The following is a 26373-nucleotide window of genomic DNA, read 5'->3' on the forward strand; positions in this document are numbered from 1 at the left end:
TTAGCACCTAATAGGGGTTTGGGCCTGGGGCTTAGCACCTAGTAAGACTCAATGAAATACACTGAATTACTCAAAGGAAACAAAGCCAAACTCTTCAAGGGCACTTGGTTGAACTGAGTGCTAAGAGCCCATTTTGCTTACCAGCACAGATCCTATCTATTTTATGCACTTATAATAATTATTCCACAGAATCCATAGGCTTCACTAGACTGCCAAAAGGGTCATTGATTGAAAAAAAGTGAAGAATTTCTGTCTTGAAGCTAGTAGTCATAGAATCACAGTTGGTAGGGTCCTCAGATGGCATCTAGTAAACCCATTTGAACCAGATTACTCTCTAGAACAGTGGTATCAAATTCAAATAGAAGGGGGGATGCTAAAAATTACACAAAAATCCCTGCTGGTCTATGCTGACTTAGAAAATCACAGTTAACATTATATTCTATTGTATTTTCATTTATTTTTAAAATATTTCTCAATTACATTTTAATGCAGTTGCTGCCTTGCTGCAGCAAGGGGTGAGTTGGACACTTGCTCTAAATAAAACATACTGAATAAGCCGTCATACAGACTGCTTGAAGATTTCAGTGAGAGAATCTACCACCTCTAACTGATGTCTGTTTTTGTGTTTCGTTTTAATGGTTACTGTAGCTAGTATGGAGAAAAAGCTTTATCAGACTGTGTGGTTTGGCCAAATTATCTCCCATAGTGCTATAGATAGAATAAGAAAACACAACTCAGCTACCTCCATCCTGCTGAGGCTAAATAGGCAATGACTCTTTACTTCCCCCCCTCCCCCCTGCCCCCAGCACTCTTGAGCTATCTTCAACCCACAAATGTTGCACCCAATGTTCAACATGAAACATTCCAGATCAACTTTCCTATATGGACAGATTATATGCCATTGGTCTATTCAAGTGGAATGCTGCTAATTGGCTATGTAATCTAAGCAGGCCTGGAAAAGCTGTCTAAGTTGCACCCTAGGAAGCTGAGGTTGCTACCAGCCAGAATACTCTTCTTCCTTAGCAGGCTAATAAAGATTTCTCTTTTCAGTTTGGCCCCCCAAGTTGTTTGATTACCAGTGAGGAGATCCAGCTGGTGAGTGAAATTTTCCCTAGGTTCTCCAAGAACCTAGGTTGAGAAAAATTCTGCACAAGTAGCTTTTCCTTTTGGCCTGTATTAATCCAGTTTGTAGTCTCAAGGAACAGAAACCAGCTGTATCTTCCCTTAGTGCCCTCCCTCTGAAGTTATCCCCAATTTATCTGATACATATATATATATATATGTGTGTGTGTGTGTGTGTGTGTATATGTGTGTGTGTGTATATATGCACACACACACATATATTTATATATATGTACACACATATACATATATATGTATACACACATATATGTGTATATGTATGTGTATATATATATATATATATAGTTTGTACTTTACTATGGTTTGCTCATTTTCTCTCTCAGTATATTGTGAGCTCCTCGAGATCAAGGGCTGTTTTTATTTGCCGGAGGGGGACTTTCTTTGTATCCCCAGTGCTTAGCGCAATGGCCTGGCACCTAGCAGGCACTTAATATATGCTGGTTAACTGACTGACTCTAACAACAAGACTTATTAATAGCATACAAGCCACAAGTGGATACTTACTTGTACAAAAAGAATACAAGGGACCTCTCACTTACCTGTGGGTCTCAGTGTTGGTCTGATTACAGGAAATGAGGCCTCACATACAAGCATGACACAGGAAATTGTTGATCCATACTATAAACCCTACAGTCAGGCCCTAAGCTGTTAAAGTGTTGTGTAATTTTATGCTGAGGTCAATAATAGCTTTTTAAAAAATACTATTTTATTCCACCCCCCAATTACATGTAAAAAGAATTTTTAACATTTATTTCTTAAAATTCTGAGTTTCAAATTCTCTCCCTCCTCCCTCCCTCCCCTTAGCCCTCCCTGAGATGGTAAGCAATCTGATATAGGTTATACATGTACAATCATGTAAAACATTTCCATAGTAATCATTTTGTGGAAGAAAACTCGAACAAAAACAACAAAAAGAATGAAAGTGAAAAATAGTATGATTTGGTCTGCATTCAGAGTCTATCAGCTCTTTCTCTGGAGGTGGATAGCATTTTTCATCATGAGTCCTTTGGGAATATCTTAGATTATTGTCTTGCTGAGAAGAGCCAAGTCGTTCACAGTTGTTCATCATCCAATATTACTGTTACTGTGTACCTGGTTCTGTTTACTTCATTTTGCATCAGTTCATTTAAATCTTTCCAGGTTTTTCTAAAATCATCCTGCTCATAATTCCTTATAGCACAATAGTATCCCATCACATTCATATACCACAACTTGTTTAGCCATTCCCCAACAGATGGACGTCCCCTCAATTTCTTCTTCTCCTCTTCCTTCTTCATCACACTCAAGGTTAAATGACTTACCTGGGGTCACAGAGCAAGTAAATATCTGAGGCTGAATTTGAACTCCAGCCTGGTACTTCAGGGTTGGTACTCTATCTACTACACCAACTAACCATCTCTTGCATCCCCTCAATTTCCTATTCTTTTCCACCACAAAAAGAGCTAATAAAAATATTTTTCTACAAATAGGTCCTTTTGGCAAAAGTTTTTAGAGCCTTTTAGCACAATGCCTAGCACACAGAAGATGCTTAATAAATGTTAATTGAATTGAATCAGATAAGAAGACCACAAGTACTTCTGAGCACACTACCCATGGATAGGATAGGTAAGGCTAAACATCAGGATGGCAAAGTTCCTTTTGTCAGGGCTTACACTCAAGTATTCATGGATCATTCTGGCTGATTCTGTCTAGTGTCCTCCTCCTCTTCCATCTAGGACAGGAATTCTTAAGGTATGTGTGTGTGTGTGTGTGTGTGTGTGTGTGTGTGTGTGTGTGTGTTTGTGTGTGTTTTTGTGTGTGTGTGAAACACTCCTTTGGCAGTCTGGTGATGTAGCAACAATTTGACTACCAGTTGCTGCAGGGGTGTAAGACCCAACAAGACCAGCAACAAGAACTGCCAGCACAGGTTCTTTGATCTGCTTTACTAAGGAAAGTAACCTTTAGGGGTTAACAATCTCACTTTAATCAAACATACATACATACATTCATATATATATATATATATATATATATATTCTCACTTAGTTCAGGAGGAAAAGTCAGTACCCTGAACTTCAGAGCAAATACAAATAGAGATTACAAACATCAATAGAGAGATCTTATCTGATTCAAATCACAATTCATAGTTACCAGGGAAGCATCAACATCTGGGTTTACAAGTAGGGTAGGGATGAGGAGGTGGGGGGCTATTAACAATGGCACTTTATATACCCTGTTCAGGGTCAAAGGGCATCAAACCCATGTAAAGTAGGCTTTCCCTTGAGGTAAGGAGGTCATCAAAGACTCCTGATTTAATCAAAGAAAAGGCTGGACTCATCAAGGGCACTTGATTAAATAAGTGCTCCAAAAGAGAAAACGGTAAAAATGTCCCACCTTAATTACTGATACAGGTGGAGCCTCTGGGCCCCTCCTCAAAAGAATATTTATGACTAATTGAAGGAAATGTTAAATTTCAGCTAGTGACTAGTGAAAATAACTGAAATTACAAGTTAAGAACACCTAGTTTAGGGGAAGGGTCCTAGTTTCACCAGCCTGTATTTGCATTTTTGTAACTTTCACCCATTTTTCCTCATTTTTTTCTCTGGGGCCTACCAGAAATATAATTCTTCTTTTACATGAAAGCCTTTTGAATACTTGAAGACAGCTATTATGTCTCCTTCTAAGTTTTTCTCTTCTCTAAGCTAAACATCTTTAGCTCTTTCAAGAAACAGATGGCATAGGAGGTCTAGGATTTGGAGCAGGAAGGGACTGAGAAAATATCTAATCCATTTTATAGCTGAGTGATCTGAGGTACGATCAGGTTAAATGATTGCTTAATGTCAAATAGCTAAACTTGGTCTCAGACCAAGATTTTCTGACTCAAAATCCAGTGCTCCTCCCATCACACTATGAGTTTAATGAAGTAAATCCACTTATTGAAAACCATCTTGTTTTCATGAGACTTGGTGAGAATCTTTAGTTTCCAAGCTGAGCTGTGTGATGAAAAGTGATTTTTATTTAAAGCTAAGGGCAGAAACTAGAAGCTGTGATTACCAAGTCTGATCACTAATTCCCTTGTCTACTTCTCTCCCTTCAGTGAAATTTTGCTTTCTAGGTTTTGATGTTTTTAGCTTGTATTTGTATTTCCTGCAGGTGGAAGTGATGTTTAGAGTTAGTGACTTTCTTAATAGAAACACATTTTTTTATGTCCTTTGGTGGAAGCAGGTGTCTCCATGTGCATTGGTATATCATTTTTTCCCTCTATTGCCACTTTACCTCTAGAATACACTGCTGAATCTTCAGCCCATGGACCTAGCAGTTCAGCCCTGGCCCAGGAGCTGCACTCCATTAACTTTAACATCACCACAGATGGTAATGTATTTTGTGATGTAGCATCTAATGCCGAAGGATGGAAGCATAAGGTCATTGGAACAAAAAAATTGGCCAAACTCAATAAATGAGACGGGTTGTGTAAGGACTCATAGCATTGAGTGTCATGTGTTGTAACGGATACAAATATCAAAACATTGCTTTGTATGACATTTTGTCTTAGAATGTATCCATTACTGCAGCACACACTTATTGCTTCATGAGAAGCAGTGGTTCTTTGTGAGACAGATGCATTTAGATGTTGAGGGGTGGATGAGGGTTATTAGCCCATTAAGATGATTAGGTCATGCAGGATCAGCTTTTCCTCACATCCTTCTTACTCTAAAGTGGGGGTTTTTAACCTTTTTTTGGGGGGGTCATTAACCCTTTTGGCAGTCCAGGGAGACCTATGGATCCCTTCAAAAATATTTTTAAATGTATCAAATAAAACGCATAGAATTAATTACAAAGGAAACTATTTATTCTGATCAGTCATCAAAATGAAAAAAAATTCACAGACCTCCCAGGTTAAACACCCCATGAGAATCTAAAAAGAAGGATGCTATCAGTTAAACACACTTTTCAATGGAAGTTCTCTTCCAGAAGTTAAAGATACTTCACTTTCTTTTTAACTGAGGAGATAGGAGGATAGCAGCAAGCACCCTAGCATACCCAGGATGGCCTGCTACCACAGGTTCTTTAATCTGCTTTTAAAGGAAAGCAACTTTAAAGGGGTCAACAATGTTCTTTAATTATATTCACTAGTTCAGAGGAAAACTCAGCCCCCTGAACGTCAGAGAAAATATAAACAGAGAAATTAGACCAACAGACAAGGTTCTGACTGCCTGAATCAAAGCAATATTGTTACACACTTTACACACACCACCGGATCGAGAGAAACTTTACATCTAAGTAGTCAGGGGGTCTGAACATATGGCTACTCAGAGTCTTGACCAGGGAATCACAAGGTCCTTCTCATAAGGGAACCCCCAAAGCAAAATACCAACTCAAAGTATAATATATACAGTTCTCAGAGCCAGAAGGCATCACAACCCTCCTGACTCAGTGCCTAATCAACTTAGCACAAAATGTGTGAAGGCCTCTCCCACAAGCAAACCTCCCCTAAGCAAGCTTTCCTTAATGGGCTCCACATGAGGCCTATTAATGGGCAGGGAAGAGCTTCATATCCCATTAACATTACATAAGGAAGGCTAAACTTACCCTCTAATCTCTGCTAACAAGGGCCCTGGTTTAGATAATATATGCCCTGCTTCTTGGAGAGAAACCAGTGCTATCTCCTCACTCTGGAGGTACTAGACTAGATACCTAGGCTGATTTCTGAAGCTGGCTCTAACGGTTTTAGTATGATACATACTTTATACATGATTTTCTTTTATGACCAGGTTAGGGTTGGGAACAGAGACTAGGCATGTAATTTCATCAGTACAGGGAAATTTCAAGTGAGGGACCTTCCTTTACCAAAGCAGGGTACCATCTTCTTTTCAGCTTCTAAGAGAGCTGCCGAGAGCACTGAGAAGTAAAGTGGCCAGGATTACACAAACAGTCTGTGCCCTGGGAAGAACTTGAACCCAGGTCTTCCGGCTTTGAGGCTGTTTCTTCCTATACCAAAGTGCACTGAGGTGGAATAGCTAATTCTGGGATTTAGTCTCATATTTCTCTACCTCAGAGAGTTAATGTTTCATTTCCCATTGTTACAAATGGGAAATATTAGAAATTATGAGTGTTAATTATCAGGAATCTCCTTAAAATAAGAAAACTGTGGATAAAATTTGCATGTGACTATTTTAAAAACAATTTTATAATTTTTGTTCCCACTTGACTCTTCAGTGTCTGTACAGGTAGATACTGAGACCGTTTTCTCCTGCTATACTTACTCAGTGAAGAATCTTATAATGGCAACGTGGGAAATACTTCCCAGAGACAAAATTCCCTGTATCATGGCCTACAGATCAGATACAAACGAAACCAAGAAAACATACTGCTCTAATGAGAGGATAACCTGGGAATCTAGACCTGATAGGAATTTCACCCTTCAGATAGACCGAGTGACCATTGAAGATGATGGATATTACAGATGTGTTATTGTAACACCTGATGGGAACTTCCAATACGGCCATCAGCTCACTGTATTAGGTAAGGAGTAGCTTCTCTCAGTCTGTTATTGATAAATAGATCCAGGACAAAGAGACAAGTAGCTATTTCAACTCTACCACCTCTATCTCACGCTAAGAAAAAAAATATATATTCCATCTCATCTTCTCCAGTGCCTCCTGAGATAGCCTTGTCTGTGGATGGGAATGGGACTGCCATATGTGAAGCATCTGCTGGGAAGCCAGATGCCCAGATCTCCTGGGTCCCAGAGGGAGATTGCTTCAGTGTGAATGAAACTCTTGGCAATAGGACAGTGACTGTGAAAAGTACGTGTCACTGGAATGGGCTCAATGGAACTAAGGTGACCTGCTCCATTTCCCATTTGACTGGGAACAAGAGTCTGTCCATAGAACTTCAACCCGGTCGTAAGTCGTTCTTCTCTTTTGTAGTTATTGCTTTGATCCTCAACATTTTATTCCAGAGGGAGGATAATGAGGAAAAGCCTTGGGCAGATCATAGAATTCAATAACTTGTCATTCTGTGATTATCCTAAAGCATATATAGGAAACTCTAAGACATGTTGGATAGTTCTGAAATGACTCTCCTCCCTCCCTCCACTCCAGTCTATTTTAAGAGAATGTACTGACTCCTCTACCCCACTGCCAACCCTAGCGGGGTACTGGCTAAATGTTACACAGTTTCTGTCTTATTTTCACATTTTTTTTCTTCATGGAAATATTTGTAATTATGCTTTAGGAAAAATTTTACCATAAGAAATGAAAAATTATGAATGATAATAATAATAATAGTAGTACTCACTATGGGCCAGAAGCTGTGTGAAGCACTTTACAAATATTAATCTCTCTTGATCCTTACTACACCCCTGGAAGGGAGGTGCTGCCATTGTCACTATTATTATGCCTTTGGTCCTCTGATCTCCTCATATGCTTCTTAGAGTTCTTATATGAATGGTTTTATCTGAAAATTAGATAATATCCTTTATATTAGAATTATAAGTGTATCAGGAGGCATCCTTAAAAACATTCTTGTGTTCATGTTTCAAGGTCTCAACCATTCCACACCATTGTCACTCTTCACCAGCCTCTGTGTTCTCTTGAGCTTAATGACCCTTGTGGGATTCATCCTGGTTTGGAAGGCTGTTTGCCACAGGTTGGTTGTTTAACATGGATTGTGGGCCCCCAGATGATCTAGTACTCTGAAAAATTAATAGTTGCCACATCTGTCATCTAGAGGACATTAGGGTTTCCCAAGGCCTGGTGGCATAGACCCACCCGTGTGCTTTTCCAGATTGACCATATTGTTCCTGTTAATAGTGAACCACGAATCGATTGGAATACAAACAACTGAGTTTCTCAATTATCCCCTCATTTTGAGATTCCATTAACTCTCATTTCCTTTAGTTAGGAAAAGGAAAAGGAACCTTGGGGCTTCACGGTAATGTTGTTGTTCAGTTTCATCTGACTATGTGACCCCCATGGACTTGGGTTTTCTCAGCAAAGTTACTGGATTGGTTTACCCTTTTGTTCTCCCGTGTGTCCCCATTTTACAGATGAGAAACTGAGGCAAATAGAGCTTAAGTGACTCACCCAGCGTCACATAGCTAGTAAGTGTCTGAGGCCAGATTTGAACTCAGATCTTCCTGACCCAAAACCCTGTGCTTTCTCCACCTAGCTGCCCTTCACAATGATATGTCCTAACAAAATATAGAATTCAACGTCATATGAACTGGTCCTGGACCTTGCCAAAAAGAATCTCAGGACAATAGTGATCCAAAGGACCTTCTCTTAACATGATCTCATTAACAACATAGTTCCATAGTCATTGGACCATGACATGAAGATTTTTTTTTCTAGCCTGGCTCTAGTGTATTTATGGGAAATATCACAAAAAGAGAATGGAGAAAATAGAATAAATATTTTCAAAGAAGTCATCAAATATCATTTTCATTGAGTAGAACATACCTTCAAGGATGGAAACAGGCAACAAAATTGAACTTTGAAGAAAAGCTGGCTTCCTGAGTGCTAATTTTTTCTTTTCAAGGTGTATGCTCTACTTTCTCTGAATGTATTAAATTCCTGTTATTTAGAGTAGAAGATGGTTCAGTAGGTAGCGTTCAATTGGGAGTCAGAAAGATCTGAGTCCAAATCCTGATTCAGGTACTTACTAGCTGTGGGACTCTGGGCAAGTCACTTAACCTCTGTCTGCCTCAGTTTCCCATCTGTAAAATAGCACCCACCTCCTAGGCATTTTATGAAGATCAAATGAGGTAACATGTGTTTTGCAAACCTTGAAGTATGATATAAATACCATTATCATTATTATGTAGTACCTTAGAGTACTATCTAATATGTACTACCAATGTAAAGTACTACATAATAGTGGTAACAGTGTTTGTAAAACACTTTACATATGTTATGTCATTTGATCCTTATAACATCCCCGAGAGGTAGGTGCCGTTATTATATCCATTTTGTATATGAGAAAATTGAGGCAGACAGAGATTAAATGACTTTTCCAGGGTTCCACAGCTAGTAAGTGTCTGAACAGAGATTTGAACTCGTCTTCCTGACTCCAGGTCCAGTACTCTATCCACTGGAATACCTATCTCCCTACATACACGCTTGCTGTTATTATTTATGGAAACACAGGCTATACGTACACCATCATTATTCACTGATGATGAAAATTTGAAGAGAAATGAGTGCCTTGTTTCAGTGGCGTGATTGTTTTTACTTTCTGTTTAGTGAACATTCTGTTTAGTGAACATTCTCCAAGGACAATGTTCGGAGACCAATGAAAGGAATGAGTAATCATAAAATCTTGGGAGGGACATTTTTTAGAGGTCACTTAGAGCAGCCCCCTACCCAAAGGCACAATCTTCCCCATAGCATCCCTGGCAGATAGTTGTCTAGCCTTTTCTTGAACACTTCCAGTGACGTGGAGCTCATTATTTTTGAAGTTCAGCATGTTGGGCTGAACACCTGCCCCAAGTTCTGTGCATACGCATTTGCTCAAAATGACAGTTTGTGAGCTTCTACTGATTTGTTTACTTTTTCTCTCTGATCAGTCACAGGACACAATACTTCAAATCAGAGGCATTTAATAAAGCAGCATAAGAAGACTGATAGTAGAACCTTTTCTCCATAGGTCTAGGGCACCCTCTTCCCAAAATATACACATCATTAGTAGGGATAATGATTGTGCATAAAGATCATGTGTGAGAAATGGATATTTCTGTCTTATATTTAATAACTAATTATTGTATTAGGACCAAGGTTTTTCCTCTTTTCTACTTCCCTATCCAGAAACCAATCAGTGTGGGAAATCTCTCTTAGAAATTTTCCCAGGCCAAGATCTAAACAGTCGGTAAGAGAATTCTAATTTTAGGCCAATGGGTGCATTCCTGCTCATTGTGTTTGCTCAGACAGGTCTGGGAAAATGTTGAGTCTTCCTATTATCAAGACAGGCAATGTAGAAATTGATGTCTCTTTGACCAAGATTTGAGTGACTTAAGTTACATACTCCAAGATAGCCCACCTTCCACTGTGTTAATCAGAGTTGAGTAGGCACCCCTTAGGAATACCTTGTCTTCAAAGGCATATAAACTGTTACCCTGCCACCATTAAGGGTCTTTGGTCTGAGAGAGATGGCCAAATGACCATCCTTTTATTAATAATCTGCTAGCCTGATTGATAAAATGATTGAATTACCCAGAAACTATGTCTCTCAAACCTTTTTAAATGTCACACATGTATGAAGGGTCCACACAGGAAGAATATATATAGAGAAACAACTCATACTCCCAATGCTATAGGACTCCTAATGTCTTTGAGTGATATCACCTTTCTACTTTTACTGTGCCTGCTCCCTGATGGGTGCATTATCTCTGATGAGTGTGTTGTTCTAGGCTCACTGGCTTGCTCCTCACTGGGCGTGGCATTTCTGCTCAACCCACTGGCCTGTGCTGGACCTTGCTGGTCCTGTGGCAATATTGTGCACATCATCTTACCTGGCTGGCTTGTTCTTTTGAAAGTTTTGATCTCATCTCTCTCTTGGTGTTCACCACTACCTTCCGGGCTCATTTTTTTCAGAGCTAGCCAAGCCATTTTAGTTTCAGTCTTCTAGGTCATAGTGTCTAGAAGTCTGACATAAAGGCCCAAAGGCTGTACCCTGTGCAAGCCAGGTTAGTTTTTTCTTAAAATATATTGAAACCATCCTTAGGCCAGGGGATTAACACTCAAACCACGCATATAGTTTCCTGGTGGTTTAAGGACAAAAGCCAATACACAAGGAGTCAGGAGTTGCTCACCCAGGCTTCTGATTAGTAGACCAGCATGGCAGAGTAAGGGAAGCTGTGCTCTAATGAATCAATGCTGTAGCCATGCAGAATAGCCTTTCCCTTCTTTAGCTAAGGAAATCTCCTTTAACTAACTCTTAGATGGTCTCTTAAGTGTCTCATTTTGTTCCAATCTGCACCTGAAAGTATTTGATTGACCAGCTTCAGGCCTAACCTACAGCAGGTGGACTGCTAGCTCTTCAGTGATGATTACTATGCCCAGCTTTCAAAAATCTGACACATGTTGCTAGGCTAAAATTACATCTTTCCTTTTCCTTTCTTAATCTATGAGATCTCCAAGCCATCTGTTAACAAATAACTATCTAGTTTAGACTAAGATACTCAGATATTCCCAAGGTGATTTCTAGTTTAGCATCCAAAGGAATTTTAATCAGAACAAAAGGTAAGCTAAGGAGTCTAGGTCACTGGTCTCTACCCATATTTCCTGTATGCATCAGACGTGTCTCCCACTGGCAAAGCCCTATTGCATTAATGCTATTATTTTTAGTCAAAACGATAAAAAACCTCAGGCTACTCATTCCATTTTTGATGGTAGAAAGTTCTTGATTTTGTTTGACTGCTTTCCCGAAAGTAGAGTGTTGCTCTCTATCATTATCATAATTATCACCTGCAACACTAATGGAGAAAGGGGTTTTGTATTCTCCCCTCTTTAATTCACTTTTTGTTGTCTTTTCTTTTTTGGCAGGATCTATAAGTCCCAAGGGACAAGGTCTACTCCAAATATTAATATGGTAAGATACAGAGAGGGATGATTGTAGCCAAAATCAGAGAGTGTGCCTGCTAGGTTTTGTCAAGGTGGGCTGTGATTTAGTGTTTGTATGACATTATTACCCTGCCAGGCACTGCCTGAAGGCCAGTCCCTCCTGCAGGGTTCTCCAATACCCCCTTAAGGGGATTCAGGGGCACCCAGTCTCTGTTATTGGTTCCAGTAGATTGTATTCCCTCAATTTTAGGGGGTTCCCTGCTTCTCAGTTCCATTTATCTTGGTAGCTAGGTGTAAAAAATGGATAGAACACTGGGCCTGGGGTCAGAAAGATCTGAGTTTAAATCCAGCCTTAGCCACTTAATAGCTGTATGACATTGGGCAAGTCATTAAAACTATTTGCCTCAATTTTCTCAACTGTTAAATGAAGGTAATAAGTAGGTGCTATGTAAAAGCAAGATATTATTTAACCACTTAATCTAAGTCAGATTAATTTTTACAATGGTACCTGTGCTGTGAGAGAACAGGATTTTCACCTCACCTTGGACATTGCCAGAAAGAGAGAGTTTGTCACATTCTGGTAGTTTTAAAGACATAGCTTATTTCAACTATATAGTCAATAGGAAGAGGCTATTGCCATCCCCAGGGTAGGAGAACAAATAATGTCACCTTCTAGAAGCACATCCATGGTGTTTCCCAAGTGGGTACCTCCATGTCAGGCAGAGGGCTATGCAATCTGGGCATCAGCAAAGCAATGTCCTGTTATGCTCATTTCTTATGGGGTTCAGTTGCATGAGGCCAATATTTTGGTGGACAATAATGAGCCCAAGTCCCCTTTTCAAGGCTCAGGCTTTGGCACAATGTCTATAGGGGGCAGCAACATTGGCAGAATGCTTCTCCTCTCAGATAGAACCATATTTGCCTAAAATGCAAGGTTCTTTTTATACAAAATCATATTCATGTAACTTTTGGTTGACCAGCCTTATATTTCTCTATGTAGCAATTATTTGAAGAAAGGGAGACTTGAGAGACAGAGGTCACTGATCACTCATTGGAAAGAGGGGATTTCAATAATAGATATGTTTCTTGTTTCTTATGATTGTGTTTTTTGCTTTAATTTATCTGGATAGAAGGAAGAGGAACTTTATGTAAATTACATGAAGAACATATATTATGGAAATGAAAGGAAAAATTGACTTTGAAGATACCACATGAAGCCCCACATCCTGACCACTTTTTCTTTAATCTTGTCAGCTAAGTGAACAAAGATTTGGGGGGGGGGGGATAGTGGAACTGACAGTATTATTTCTAATCTGTCCAGAATTCATCTTCCTATCTTCTTTGCACTTAAGCAGAGAAGGAAGAGAGATGTGATTTTGGATTCATTCCACTGTGCATTATCTCCTTCATGGACTCTGAGTGGCAGAGAATTTGTGATAATTAGCTGGCATATTCCTTGATTATCTAAAGTGCAACCCTAAAGCTTGCAGTATTATTAATCACTGTTTGTTGTGCATTTATGCATTTAATATTCTGCTACTCTGGCTAACCAATCTGTACAAGGATTCAATTTTGATAGCTTATATATTGGGGTTTGGGGACTAGATTTTTTTTTCTCTTCCCTATTCTATCTTTTTCTTTCTAAGACAATTAAATTTTTTTGTCCCATGTAGTTTCATTTATGATTTCTTGAAATAGAGCTCTAGAGAACCAGGCTTTGATAAAACACATTGGGATTCACGTGGAACTACTTGACCAAGCCTTAAACCCAAATCACTTTGGCTCTCACTGATTGACCAATAATAGATCCCAGTTCAAGTTTCACTTGGTCATAGTTTGGGTTTTGATGGCTCAGAGTAAGAGTAAATAGCAGTTGTTTCTGTTCCCGCCAGAAACCCTGTGGGTCTTACTTTCCTAGTTTAATTTTTTTGAGTAGGCAAACTACCTAGCCTTAATGAATGGGTGTTATCTTAGACAACTGGGACCTGGGAAAGATTTCAGCTTAAAAATGTCACAGTGTCCCACTCTATCTCCAGTCATCCTGACTATGTCTTGCCACTGGACCCTGGAGGAGAGAGTGAAGCTGGTGACTTTGTACAGCTCTGCCTCATTGAAATTCAATTCACTTGTAATTCACTTGTAAGTCATGTCATCACCTTCCCAGTCATAGCCCTCTTCAAGAATGAAGGACAAACAACAACCACCACCACAACAGCTAGGAGAGCTCATAGTTACCTTTCCTTGTCAAGACAACTCTAGAGAGGAACACCTCAGAAAGCAATTTTATCAGCTTTTGAAGGTGGCCAAAACATTTTGTACTTTGAGATACATCAGAATACGGAAGTTATCTGTGACCATTCGCAAGTTTGCCTAGGGTACAAACAACCATGAGAATTTTTTGAGCGTCTTTGTGGAGTTACATCAAGAGGAGTATAAAACTATACTCACGGGTCATGTTTACTATAAATATTTCCTCCTTTTAGACTAAATTCGTGTTCCAACTCTTCTACTCAAGGATTTTCTTTCTATGTCTAGTTGTATGTATATATGCATATTCATTCTTTTTAGGGTTTTCATCTCTTACTATTCTGAGGAGGGTTTTTTTCCCTCTTCAAAATGACCTTCCTAAAGAATTCTGTCAGGTTTTGTTATAATATTATCAGTTTCTCCTGTGGGGATACCTTTTTACTTACATTTGGTTTTTGAACTGTGAGGTTTAACTATGATGGGGCAGCTGTAGTTTTTCCCCAGGGTGCCAAATTTTAGAAGATTCTGAGAGCACTTGTCTCTATTGGTATATAGAAATGACTTAGCTTAATATCTAGTAAATAAGAACAATCATTTAAAAAGGAAAGGGACTAGATGGTAAGAGAAGTTAATGTTATGCTATTATGTTAATTATTAATTTGTGATCCACCCTTTTCCTCCTATTTCTGTTAAGACTCATCATCTGAAATGGTCAGTCAATCTCTAAAGGGTATGGCTGAGTGATGAGATTACTTCTATTTCCACCTCCCCCCCCCCTTCCCCAACGAAGGTGTGGTTAACTAGGTTGGGCAGGATCCCACCCCACTGGGAAATCTAATTTCTATAAACGGAATCCAATTTGGGTGAGTTTTTGCCTAGGGGAGAAACACCCTGCCCTTGATGATTTCTTCTATTAGAGTTTAGGGCAACAGAGTTTACGAAGGAGAAAACTAGCCATTGGATGGAAATGGCTTCCCTGTTCAGATGCCCTGAAGTTGCTGAGTCTCATGATCAAGCCATATTCTCAGCAGAAGGTGCCGAAAATTTTTAACGCACCTCCTTATTAAATGTTCACCAATCAGGGCTGAATTACAGTTGTCAGAGGAGTTCCCTGTCAGAAGGTACAGACATGATTTAAGGTGATCCAGAGCCTCCCTTTGCACCTCTGGTTACTGAGACAAACCACTGACCACCAATTTATTAATTATTAGTTAGCCTAATAATGAATTGATTATTAATAACCCCAAAACTCTCTCTTGGGGGATTTTATTCATCACAATGAAATACTGTTACCTCCTTCTTGGCTTTGATGGGGTGATGGGACCTGGAGCCCTAAAAGGAAAAGACCATGTCTTTAAAAGCAACCCAGTCCCTGAATTTTCCCATACATTTCAGCAGCCTAGATCACTGGCACCTCTGTCCAAGGTAGCTGGACCACCCTAGCCCACCTCAATCGCCAAATCATCTTAAAGGATATTCCTTTCACTGCAGCACCTCACCTACCCCAGACTCCTTACTACTCCTTAATCCTATCCAGATCCTTTTCACCATCCTTTTTGTATATAATCATCAGTCTCACCCCCATTAAGCTGCAGGTTCACAAGGAACCCTGCCCACTTCTATTGGCATTACAATAAACTTTGCCACTTGATTGAGAGAAGGCCTGAGTGTGTGGACATTTCAGGGTTCCCAGCAACTACAAAATGAGTCAGCCTGGCTCCATACTGTACCCTCCATCAGCAACAGCCTCTTCAGCAGCAGCCTCCTAAGATCATAGTATCTCTGAGGTACCAGAGTCTTTTCTCCAATGGGATCTGTGTCCAAGATATCTCCTCTGATAGAATGTAAGCTTTCTGAGAGAAGGTATCAGGATTATAATATTTTAATATATAATTATAATATTATATCTGCAAGAAAAACCATTGGGGCACAGGTAGGGGATATCCTTTCTTCCAAGTAAAGACACATTCACTATAGTTACATAGTAAAAGTTGCCCCCCTGTCATGTTATTTGAAAACAAGTTGCTTCCCCAAAATATCACCTCTAGGTCCCCCAAATCCTTTCTGCAAAGAAGTTGCCCAAACTATCCTAGAAGAAATGAGGACTGATAATTAAGGGAGAGTCCGATTAAGTTCCTCTTCCAGCAGAATGTACACCTCTAAAGGGGAAGGACCTTGAGGTCAAGGCAACACTGCATTGGGGAAAAATAAGGAATGGCTGGAGAGAGTCAGCTGGGACTATATTTAAAAGCAGTCCATTTTTATCAGTAAGACTTGCTAGAGCCATTGATGCGGGTGGAGCCAAGACAGCATCTGGAAAGCAGGGACTTGCCTAGGGCTCTCCCGCAGGACCCTCCAAACACGGATAAAAAATGGCTCTGAACAAATTCTAGAACTGCAGAACCCACAGAATAGCTGAGGGAAGGAGGGCTCCAGCCCAGGACAGCCTGGATGGTCGCTGGTAGGGTCTATTGCCTGGAGCTGGGAGTGGAGTGGAGTGGAGCCCAGGGTAGGCTGTGCCCAGACCAACCAGACCAGGAGCCAGGTGGAACAGGCCCTAGTGCCCTGAATCAGTGAGCTGTGGCAGTTACCACACTTCTCAACTCACAAACATCAAAGACAACAGAGAAGGTTAGTGGGAAAAACTTCAGGGGGCAGAGTCAAAGGAGTTCACAGTTCAGCCACCACCCTGGGGGCAGCGGAGGAGGTGCAGCTACAGAAATACAATTGCAGTTGCTTCTGGCCCCAGGCCCACCTGGTGGGAAGAATTAAGTGGTGGATCAGAGCAGGAGTGCACAGCCTGCTTAGATGTGAGTCCGGTCCTGGTTGGTGGTTTTTGGGGGAGGAGGAACGCTGGTGTGGCAGAGCTGGCTGTGTATAAATAGCTCTGAAAACTACAGCGCAGCCCCTCAAGCTTGGGACAAAGTACTGTCTACTCTACAAGCAGTCATACCCCGACGAAAAACTCAGGGGTCAAGTAGTTGGTGGTGAACATGGGTGGGTAGCAAAAACGCTTTCAGATTCAGACTCAGACTTTGGAATCTTTCTTTGGTGACAAAGAAGACCAAAACATACAGACAGAAGAAGTCAACGAAGTCAAAGAGCCTACATCAAAAGCCTCCAAGAAAAACATGAACTTGTCTCAGGCCATGGAAGAGCTCAAAAAGGATTTGGAAAAGCAAGTTAGAGAAGTAGAGGAAAAATTGGGAAGAGAAATGAGAGTGATGTGAGAAAACCATGAAAAACAAGTCAATGACTTGCTAAAGGAGACCCAAAAAAATACTGAAGAAAAAAACACCTTAAAAATAGACTAACTCAAATGGCAAAAGAGCTCCAAAAAGCCAATGAGGAGAAGAATGCCTTGAAAGGCAGAATTAGCCAAATGGAAAAGGAGGTCCAAAAGACCACTGAAGCTAGTGACTTTATGAAAAATCAAAATACCATAAAACAGAACGAAAGGAATGAAAAAATGGAAGACAATGTGAAATATCTCATTGGAAAAACCACTGACCTGGAAAATAGATCCAGGAGGGATAATTTAAAAATTATTGGACTACCTGAAAGTCATGATCAAAAAAAGAGCCTAGATATCATCTTTCAAGAAATTATAAAGGAGAATTGCCCTGATATTCTATAGCCAGAGGGTAAAATAGAAATTGATAGAATCCACTAATCGCCTCCTGAAAAAGATCACAAAAAGAAAACTCCTAGGAATATTGTCACCAAATTCCAGATCTCCCTAATCAAGGAGAAAATACTGCAAGCAGCCAGAAAGAAACAATTTGAGTACTGTGGAAACGCAGGATAATACAAGATCTAGCAGCTTCTACATTAAGGGATAAAAGGGCTTGGAATATGATATTCCAGAGGTCAATGGAGCTAGGATTAAAAGAATAACCTACCCAGCAAAACTGAGTATCATGCTCCAAGGCAAAATATAGATTTTCGATAAAATAGAGGACTTTTAAGCTTTCTCAGTGAAAAGACCAGAACTGAATAGAAAATTTGACTTTCAAACCCAAGAATCAAGAGAAGCATGAAAAGGTAAACAAAAAAGAGAAATCATAAGGGACTTATTAAAGTTGAACTGTTTTCTTTACATTGCTACATGGAAAGATGATATATATAATTCATGAAACCTCAGTATTAGGGTAGCTGAAGGGAATATACATACGTACATACATACATACACACACACACACACACACACACACACACACACACACATATATATAGACAGAGGGCACAGGGTGAGTTGAATATGAAGGGATGATATCTAAAAAATAAAATCAAATTAAGAGATGAGAGAGGAATATATTGAGAGAGGGAGAAAGGGAGAGATAGAATGGAGTAAATTATCTCACATAAAAGTGCCAAGAAAAAGCAGTTCTGTAGGAAGGGAAGAGGGGGCAGGTGAGGGGGAATGAGTGAATCTTGCTCTCATCGGATTTGACCTGAGGGGGGAATACCATGCACACTCAATTGTGTATCTTACCCCACAGGAAAGAAGGAGGAAGGAGATAAAAAGGGGGGATGATAGAAGGGAGGGCAGATAGGGGGAGGAGATAATCAAAAGCAAACACTTTTGAAAAGGGATAGTGTCAAGGGAGAAAATTCAATAAAGGGGGATAGGATAGGAAGGAGCAAAATATAGTTAGTCATTCACAACATGAGTATTGTGGAAGGGTTTTGCATAATGATACACATGTGTCCTATGTTGAATTGCTTGCCTTCTTGGGGGTGGGGTGGGGAGGGAAGAGGGCAGAGAATTTGGAACTCAAAGTTTTAAAAGCAGATGTTAAAAAAAAGTTTTTGCATGCAACTAGGAAATAATATATACAGGCAATGGGGCATAGAAATCTATCTTGCCCTACAAGAAAGTAAGGGAAAAGGGGATGGGGGGGGAGTGGAGTGATAGAAGGGAGGACTGACTGGGGAATGGGGCAATGTGAGTATATGCCATCTTGAAGTGGGGGGGTAGAAATGGGGACAAAATTTGTAATTCAAAATCTTGGGAAAATCAGTGTTGAAAACTAAAAATATTAAATAAATAAATAATATTTTTTAAAAAAATGACTTGCTAGAGTTTGAATCCCAGAAGCCACTGGACTGAAGTCCCTTAATTTTTCTAGAATGGTATTTCTTAGTGGGCGTAAGGTGGATTTTTGTTATTCTTTCTTAGAGTTTAGTTTCCCAGGATCCATAGCCATAACAATCTCTATTTTCCAGGCTCATGACTTGTAAACATCTCCACTATGCCTGTGCAGTGTTATATAATGATAAATAATATAGACATTTATGCTTAATATTGTAGATATCTACTGCGACTGCACAGTGAAATAAAATGGTGAGATAATGTAAACTTCTGAGGCTATTGTTCCAAGATGCCTTCTTTTTCTGTTGCCTTATTAAGCAAGTGGCCCCTGGTCAGTAAGTGGGGAACCCTTAGGGTTGAATGCACAAGCTGGAATGCTGTGCGTGCATTTGGTCCCCATCAAGGCTTGGGGGGAATCTGTGTTTGCCTCAACCAGCCCCCATTAAGGCTTGAGGGGACTTAGGAGAGTGTACAAGCTGTGCCTGTCTTGATTGACCCCATCGAGACACAGAGGTAGGTACCCCTGCTTCATGCTGGCCCTTATAAGAAGGGTGATTAGGGAATGCTGTAGGAGTTGGTGTTCCTATTATCGGCAGCCCCTTGTGAGAAGACTAGACTAAAGCTATCTTCCTGTCCTTCCATCTGACCAGATCGAGAGTGAACCTGTGCTTTGTGTTCTGTCCCACACCTAGAATGTCACAGACTTGGCTTCTAGGAGGTTGAAAACCTGACCTGGGTATCCAGGTGCATAATGATGCTTCCGTTGACTAGTAGGAGGCAAACCTCTTGCCCTGACAGGGGAGAATACCATTTTACCAACTGGGTACAAGTTGGAGACCACTTGGTTTAGGAGGATACTTTGTAAGACACGAGTAGTTCACTGGGGCAGGAACAGCTGCCTTAGCCTTATTTGGAGGAATTACATGGTGTGATGCCCATCACAACATGCCATCACTGCTTCAATATTAGAACTGGACACACTCTCCAACTTCTACTCTCTTATAGTGACACAAACCTTGTTGTTTAGTGTATGGTGTGTGTAATAGGGGCTGACATTTCCTACAAACAAATATATGCAGTAGGAGGCATTGGCAAAATTTCTCCTTTGGTCTTGACCCCGAAGGGGAGAGAATCTTTCATCATACAGTCCTGTGATCTTCAGGGATCATCAGTTGGCTGGACCCATAGGCACTGCCCAAGAATTAGTTTAGCCATAAGTAGCTGCTTTGGGGAACTTGGAGCTACAGAAACTTGGTGGTTGTTTGTTCTGGCTACTTCATGGTACCAACTAAAGGCTCCACTCAACTTTGTCTTTATGGACAGAGACTTTCAGAAATGTGAGCCTTGAAGGTCCACATAAGGGCTCAAGGGGAGAGACTGTTGGACAGTCTGCTTTATACCTTCCAGGGTTGTAGTCTGTTCTGGGTTTCATTTTAAAAGGGGCAGACAAAAATGTGACTCAGTAACATCTTCTCTGCCTTATACTTCAACAATCTTTCACATGCTAATTATAGAGTTCAGCTCACTGGAAGGGCTTGCCAGGACTCCCATTCTGTAGCATCTTCCCTATTACCAGATTAGTGACTACTAAAATCCAGTTGTGTATTCCTCTTTAACAGGGAATAGAGTCATTGTTAAATCAGGCAAATTCGTGTTCATTAGGAGGCAGGTCTGTACAGGTGTGGGCCTCTTGGGCCATCAAAAGAGGCAAAGTTCCAGGGTCTGGACCAGAAGCCTCAGTTTCTGGAATAATTACCATCAGTTTGTTTAGTTCAATTTTATTTTATTTTAAGGGCCACATTCTCTACCTCCCACCTCTTCCCCCCTCTTCCCCACATTGAGAGAGCAAGAAAAACAAAACCCCTGTTATAAACATGTATAGTCAAGCAAAATAAATTCCTATTTTACCACCTATTTGTAAGAGGCATTAACACAGGAGAGATCTGAGAAAGTGTGATTTTTATGTACCATATCCATTTAACAAAAAAAGGTCTCCTATGTTCTACCCATCTTGTTAGAAGAACTGGCTTGCACCACCCAACTCATAATAGACAGTTCTGGAGAAAAGGCAATTTTTGTCCACCCTGCATCATCTGTTCAGTAGCCACTATGGTTCAGTTACAGGCAAGCAACCGATTTTCAAAAGTGCCATAAGTAGCTGCTTTGGGGAACTTGGAGCTACAGAAACTTGGTGGTTGTTTGTTCTGGCTACTTCATGGTACCAACTAAAGGCTCCACTCAACTTTGTCTTTATGGACAGAGACTTTCAGAAATGTGAGCCTTGAAGGTCCACATAAGGGCTCAAGGGGAGAGACTGTTGGACAGTCTGCTTTATACCTTCCAGGGTTGTAGTCTGTTCTGGGTTTCATTTTAAAAGGGGCAGACAAAAATGTGACTCAGTAAATGGGATCTATCAGGATATCCAAGGGGGGAATGTGGACTCTCTAAAACCTGCAGCTTTACTTGATCTCAACTCCACAGAGCAAGATGCCCCTCTCAGGATAAGCTTATCTCCAAAACTCAGCATCTTTCCACATCCCTCAGCCTCATCTCCATTCTGATTGGAGGACTGGAGGGAAGGGCACTCAATTCCACCCAAAGCTTTCCTTAATAGAGGGCAGAACCTGGACTTTGTAGCCTACTCCATTTCCCAACTCAACCAGTCTCAAATCCATGGAATGAGAAGTCCTCATGTTGAGCACTCCCTTCTGTCTTTCCCCCCTTCTCTCCCTTTCCAGTTTCCTTTTATGTGTTATCTTTTCCCAATAGAACGTAAGCTCCTTGAGAGTAGAGATTGTCTTTCTTTTTTTTATTTGCACCCTCAGCATTTTGCACAGTGCCTGGCACATAGTAGGCATGTAATAAATGTTAATTGTGTTGTGTTGTATTGTATTCTCTTGGGTTCCTTCTCAGATTGTGAGGAAATAAATATCAATATTTTATTCTGGACTATGCCTGGAATTCTCTAGCTGAAAGTTTGACTGAATGAGCTGGACACTGGATTGTCTTAGGGCTAATTTCCAATCCTTTATCTTTCACGTAGGACTTCTTGTAGGCTTTGAGAGAAATGATTATTCCTCTCTCTAATTAATAATCAATTATTGGATCAGGACCAGGATTTTTTTCAGAAAACTGTAGGTTCTTTAGTCTCTGAATGATATTGCTTATAATGAGATTGAATTAACTTCTTTAACAATCTTGGTCACCTCACTCAGGTGGGGAAGCTCTACTCAAATCTGGGTAAAGGTAAATTCTTTGATTGAATTGCCTTTGATTAAAAGGCTAGGGTGATTAGGAAGTAAATGACTAGCTCCTACTTAGCCCCTCATTAGTATAGACCCACCTCTCATTATAATATTCATTGTCTCTCATTACTTGTCAACCAATCAGAGCTGATTGCCATCCTCAGGAACACCCACCCTTGCAAGGGCATATAAGTGTTGAGTGGATTTCATGAGGGGTCTTTGGCATTTGAGACTGTCACTGACCCCTTTTATTAATAATATACTAGCATTGTTAATACAATTATTAATTACTCAGAAATTGTATCTCTTGAACTTTTAAAATGTTACAGCTTCTACTGCTTTGACCTCATCTGGCCCAGTCAACATTATTTCATCAAAGTAGTGTATAGTCAATGTAGTGGTGTATGCCAATGTGTGTGTACATGCTCACGAAGGAAGGCCTCTTTCAGGTTTTTGACCGCTATGGTATGACAGTATGAGGGAGAGTCAATGTAGCCCTGGGGGAAGGACAGTAAAGGTATAATGGACTCCTTCCCAGATGAAAGCAAGATGCTTCTGACTAGTCTTATCCAACACTCTTCTCATTACATTAAACTGAATGATTTGCCCAGGTTTAGACAGTTAATGTCAGAAGCAAGATTCAAACTCAGGTATCTCCTGACTCAAGGATGGGAACTTTTGGTGTCAAACTCAAATAAAAATGGATCCCTGTAGGCTGCATGTTAATTAGAAAACCACAAATTAACATTACCTATGTTACATTTTTATTTTTCAAAAACACTTTCCAATTGCATTTTAATCTGGTTACAGTTGGATGTGTTGCAGGCAGTGTGTTTGATACCTCTGCTTGATTGATTGGGATCCAAAATGGTAGAGTAAAGACAGGAACTTGCCTGAGTTCTCCCAAATTCCCCTTCAAATAACTTTAAAACAATACCTCTAAACAAATTCTGGAGTTTCAGGATTGACAAAAGGATGGGGTGATACAATTTTCCAGCCCAAGACAACTTAGAAGGTTAGAAAGAAAGATCTGTTTCACTGAGTTAAGAGTAGAGCACAGTCCAGCATAGGCTGCTTCACTGTAGGCCATGCCCCATCAAACTAGCAGCAGTCTTTGGGGGAAACTGAATTAGCTGCTGTGGCATCTGGAGTTTTCAGTCCACAGATGGCAAAGGGGTCAGACAACTGGATTGAAGGAGATTACAGGGACCCTTTGCTGGCACTGGGTTCAGAACTCTGTTGCATTGCCCATAAATGGTTCTGCGTTGCAGTCCCAGGGTGAGGAGGAGTACTACCAGGAGCAGGGACCCTGGTTACAGTTTCAGTGTAGAAAAGAGTACTTGTAATTGCTCACAGACCAGTGAACAGGCTAGAAGAACAGTGATGACACCTGTCATGAGATCACACTACTCTGGAAGAACTGAAAACTTACAGATTCCCAGAACTAGCTCTGAAAACAGTAGCATGAAAAACCTGAAGTTTGGTACAGTGCTCCCTCTACCAGGGGAATAGAATCCATCTTTAACATAAAGTTAAAAGTCAAGAAATCGGCTAGGAAAATGAGCAGACAACAACAACAAAAGAGAACCTGACTATAGAAAGTTACTATGGTGACAGGGAAGATCAAAACACAAACTCAGAAGAAGACAATGAAGTCAAAGCAGCTACATGTAAAGGCTCAAAGAAAAATATGATTGGTCTTAGGTTGCAAAAATAATTCCTGGAAGACCTCAAAAAAGATTTAAAAAGTCAAACAAGAGAGGTAGACAAAAAATTGGGAAAAAGAAATCAGAATGATTCAAGAAAATCATGAGAAAAAAGACACCTCTGCTCTACACAATGCTGCCTCTCAGTACAGAGCATTTATTTTCGAGGATCTAATTTATTTGGTTTGTGAGGCAACATAAGAAAGACAGTATGTTCTACCTAGGTTCCCTCCCCATCTGAATGAATGCATCCTTTCTGTACATTGTGAGATAAAGATATTAGTCAGCTTGGTACAATTAGCAGAAATAACATCCTTATCTGTATTTGATTATGTCAAAGAACAGCATGTGATATAAATGTGTTCAAGTTGTGATGAATTAAATTTTCTAAATGAATGATATAGTATAGTCAAATCAATTCATTAAATACTTATTAACATCTGCTAAGGGCAAGGCAACATTCATACCAGGATATAAAGACAAAAATGAAACATTTCTTGCTGACAAGAAGTTTGTATTCTGTTTACAAGAAGTTTATATTACATTATACAACATATAGACAGAGAAATAAATACAAAGTAATTTTAAGAGAGTGAGAGAATGGGAAAGATGCTGTTTCAAAGTTGCATTTCTTGCTATCCACATCCACAGAAAGAACTATGGAGTCTGAATGGAGATCAAAGCATACTATTTTCAATTTTTTTTCTTTTTCCTTTCTCATGGTTTTTTCCTTTTGTTCTGATTCTTCTTTCACAACACGACTAATGTGGAAATACATTTAATATGATCATACATGTATAGCCTATATCAGATTACTTACCATCTTGGGGAAGAGGGTGGGTGGGGAGAGGAGTGGGGAGGGAGGGAGGAAAAAAATTTGGGACTCAAAATCTTATAAAAGTGAATGTTGAAAAATATCTTTACATGTAATTGGAAAAAAATACTATTAAGGGGGAAAAAACAAAGTTGTATGTGTAAACCTACATTATTAAAAAAAATTCAATCCAGATATTTATTGCACAATTTGACTGATCACAGCAGAACAGATGAAACAGGAAATCAACAGGAAGCCTAAACCAATCTCCTTCTTATCTTCAGCACATGACTTAATCTACTACACTTACAATTACAGTCTTAATGAGTCACTAAATGATCTCTATCCCAAGTTGCAAATCAGCCAGAAAACAAAGAAAAGTGAATGAAATATAGAACTCAAGTACGAAACTCTGAGAAAATTGGTCCTCTTCAAGACCAAAGGATAAACATTAATCTGGGAAGATGAGATGATTGAGAAACTCACCCCTGACGTGTAACCAACTGACCTTAGAGTGAAATATAGGTGTGGATAGCTTGGATGGGAACGACAATCCAAATGACCTCTTTTGGAAAGGCTTCTACTTTTAGGCTACTGACCATCATTGTGATCCTAATAGCTGGTAAGTCCAATGTAAGCTCTGATATTCATTATATCAATTATTCCATGTATATGAAATTGATACTACCTAACCCTCTCAAAATATACTTGGAATTGTAATTCTAATGGTAGTGATGGACCTGAACCAACGTTTTCACATCTCTCTTGGTCTACCTTTTGACAAATGCCAGCCCTTTATAACAAAACTTGCCAAGATTGAGGGTGCAGTCTGTAGAACAGAGCAACACTATGTAGCCCTCTATTATTCCTATTGTTAAGATGCATAAACTGAGATGCGCTAATGTTGAGGTGGCAAAAGAGAGAAAAATGCCCCCCCCCCTTTATGCTTGGGTACATTTAAGCTGGTTTTTGAAGATGAACATGATTTTCAGATCAGAGGTAGGGGGTATGGAGAATATTTCAGTCATTAGGAATGTGGTGAACAAAAGAAAGAAATGGAAAAATACATGAATGAAGGGAAGGACTAGCTTGTCTTAAGCATAGTGCATGCGTAGAGTAGATTTATGATAAAAGGATAAAAGGATGGAAAGGAAAAGAGATACTAGGTTGTGGAGGCTCAGGAGTATGGAGTTTATTGTAAAAGCAATAGAGATTCTTAAAAGGCATTTGAGCAGTGACATGCCATGACCAGCTGTGTAATTCTGTCTTTGTAGCACCAGCACCAGTCAGTAGGTATTGAATCACTTTGTTCACATGGACTGATTTGACAGAGTCTTAAGATCTGCTAGGAACATCTTGGAAGGTCATATTATGGGTCTATCTTTTTGCTTATCCTGAAGCACAAAACCATCATAGACTGATTTCTCAGTGGTATAGCATGCAACAGTGGTATAATACAAGGTGTAATAGATGTTGGGAGTTGCTTGATAACATAGTTGAATAGGGGATAGCCCTAGGCAATATATAATGGATAGACTCTCCTGGTCACTTTCATGGCATAGGTGAAACATCAAGACTCAGT

The 26373-nt window shown here is 39.9% G+C and overlaps 1 protein-coding gene across 1 annotated transcript in view; it reads left to right on the forward strand.

The window, feature by feature from the left end:
* Positions 1-2735: 2735 nt before the first annotated feature.
* Positions 2736-26373, forward strand: part of LOC118837145 (cell surface glycoprotein CD200 receptor 2-like) — a 28823-nt gene continuing 5185 nt past the window's right edge. Inside the window, 6 exon segments of the mRNA XM_036744113.1 lie at positions 2736-2748; positions 4405-4494; positions 6340-6645; positions 6777-7028; positions 7668-7773; positions 11667-11712. Of these exon segments, the coding sequence (XP_036600008.1) occupies positions 2736-2748; positions 4405-4494; positions 6340-6645; positions 6777-7028; positions 7668-7773; positions 11667-11712 (813 nt within the window).

The sequence above is a fragment of the Trichosurus vulpecula genome, chromosome 2 (assembly GCF_011100635.1).
Source record: "Trichosurus vulpecula isolate mTriVul1 chromosome 2, mTriVul1.pri, whole genome shotgun sequence".
NCBI lineage: Eukaryota > Metazoa > Chordata > Mammalia > Diprotodontia > Phalangeridae > Trichosurus > Trichosurus vulpecula.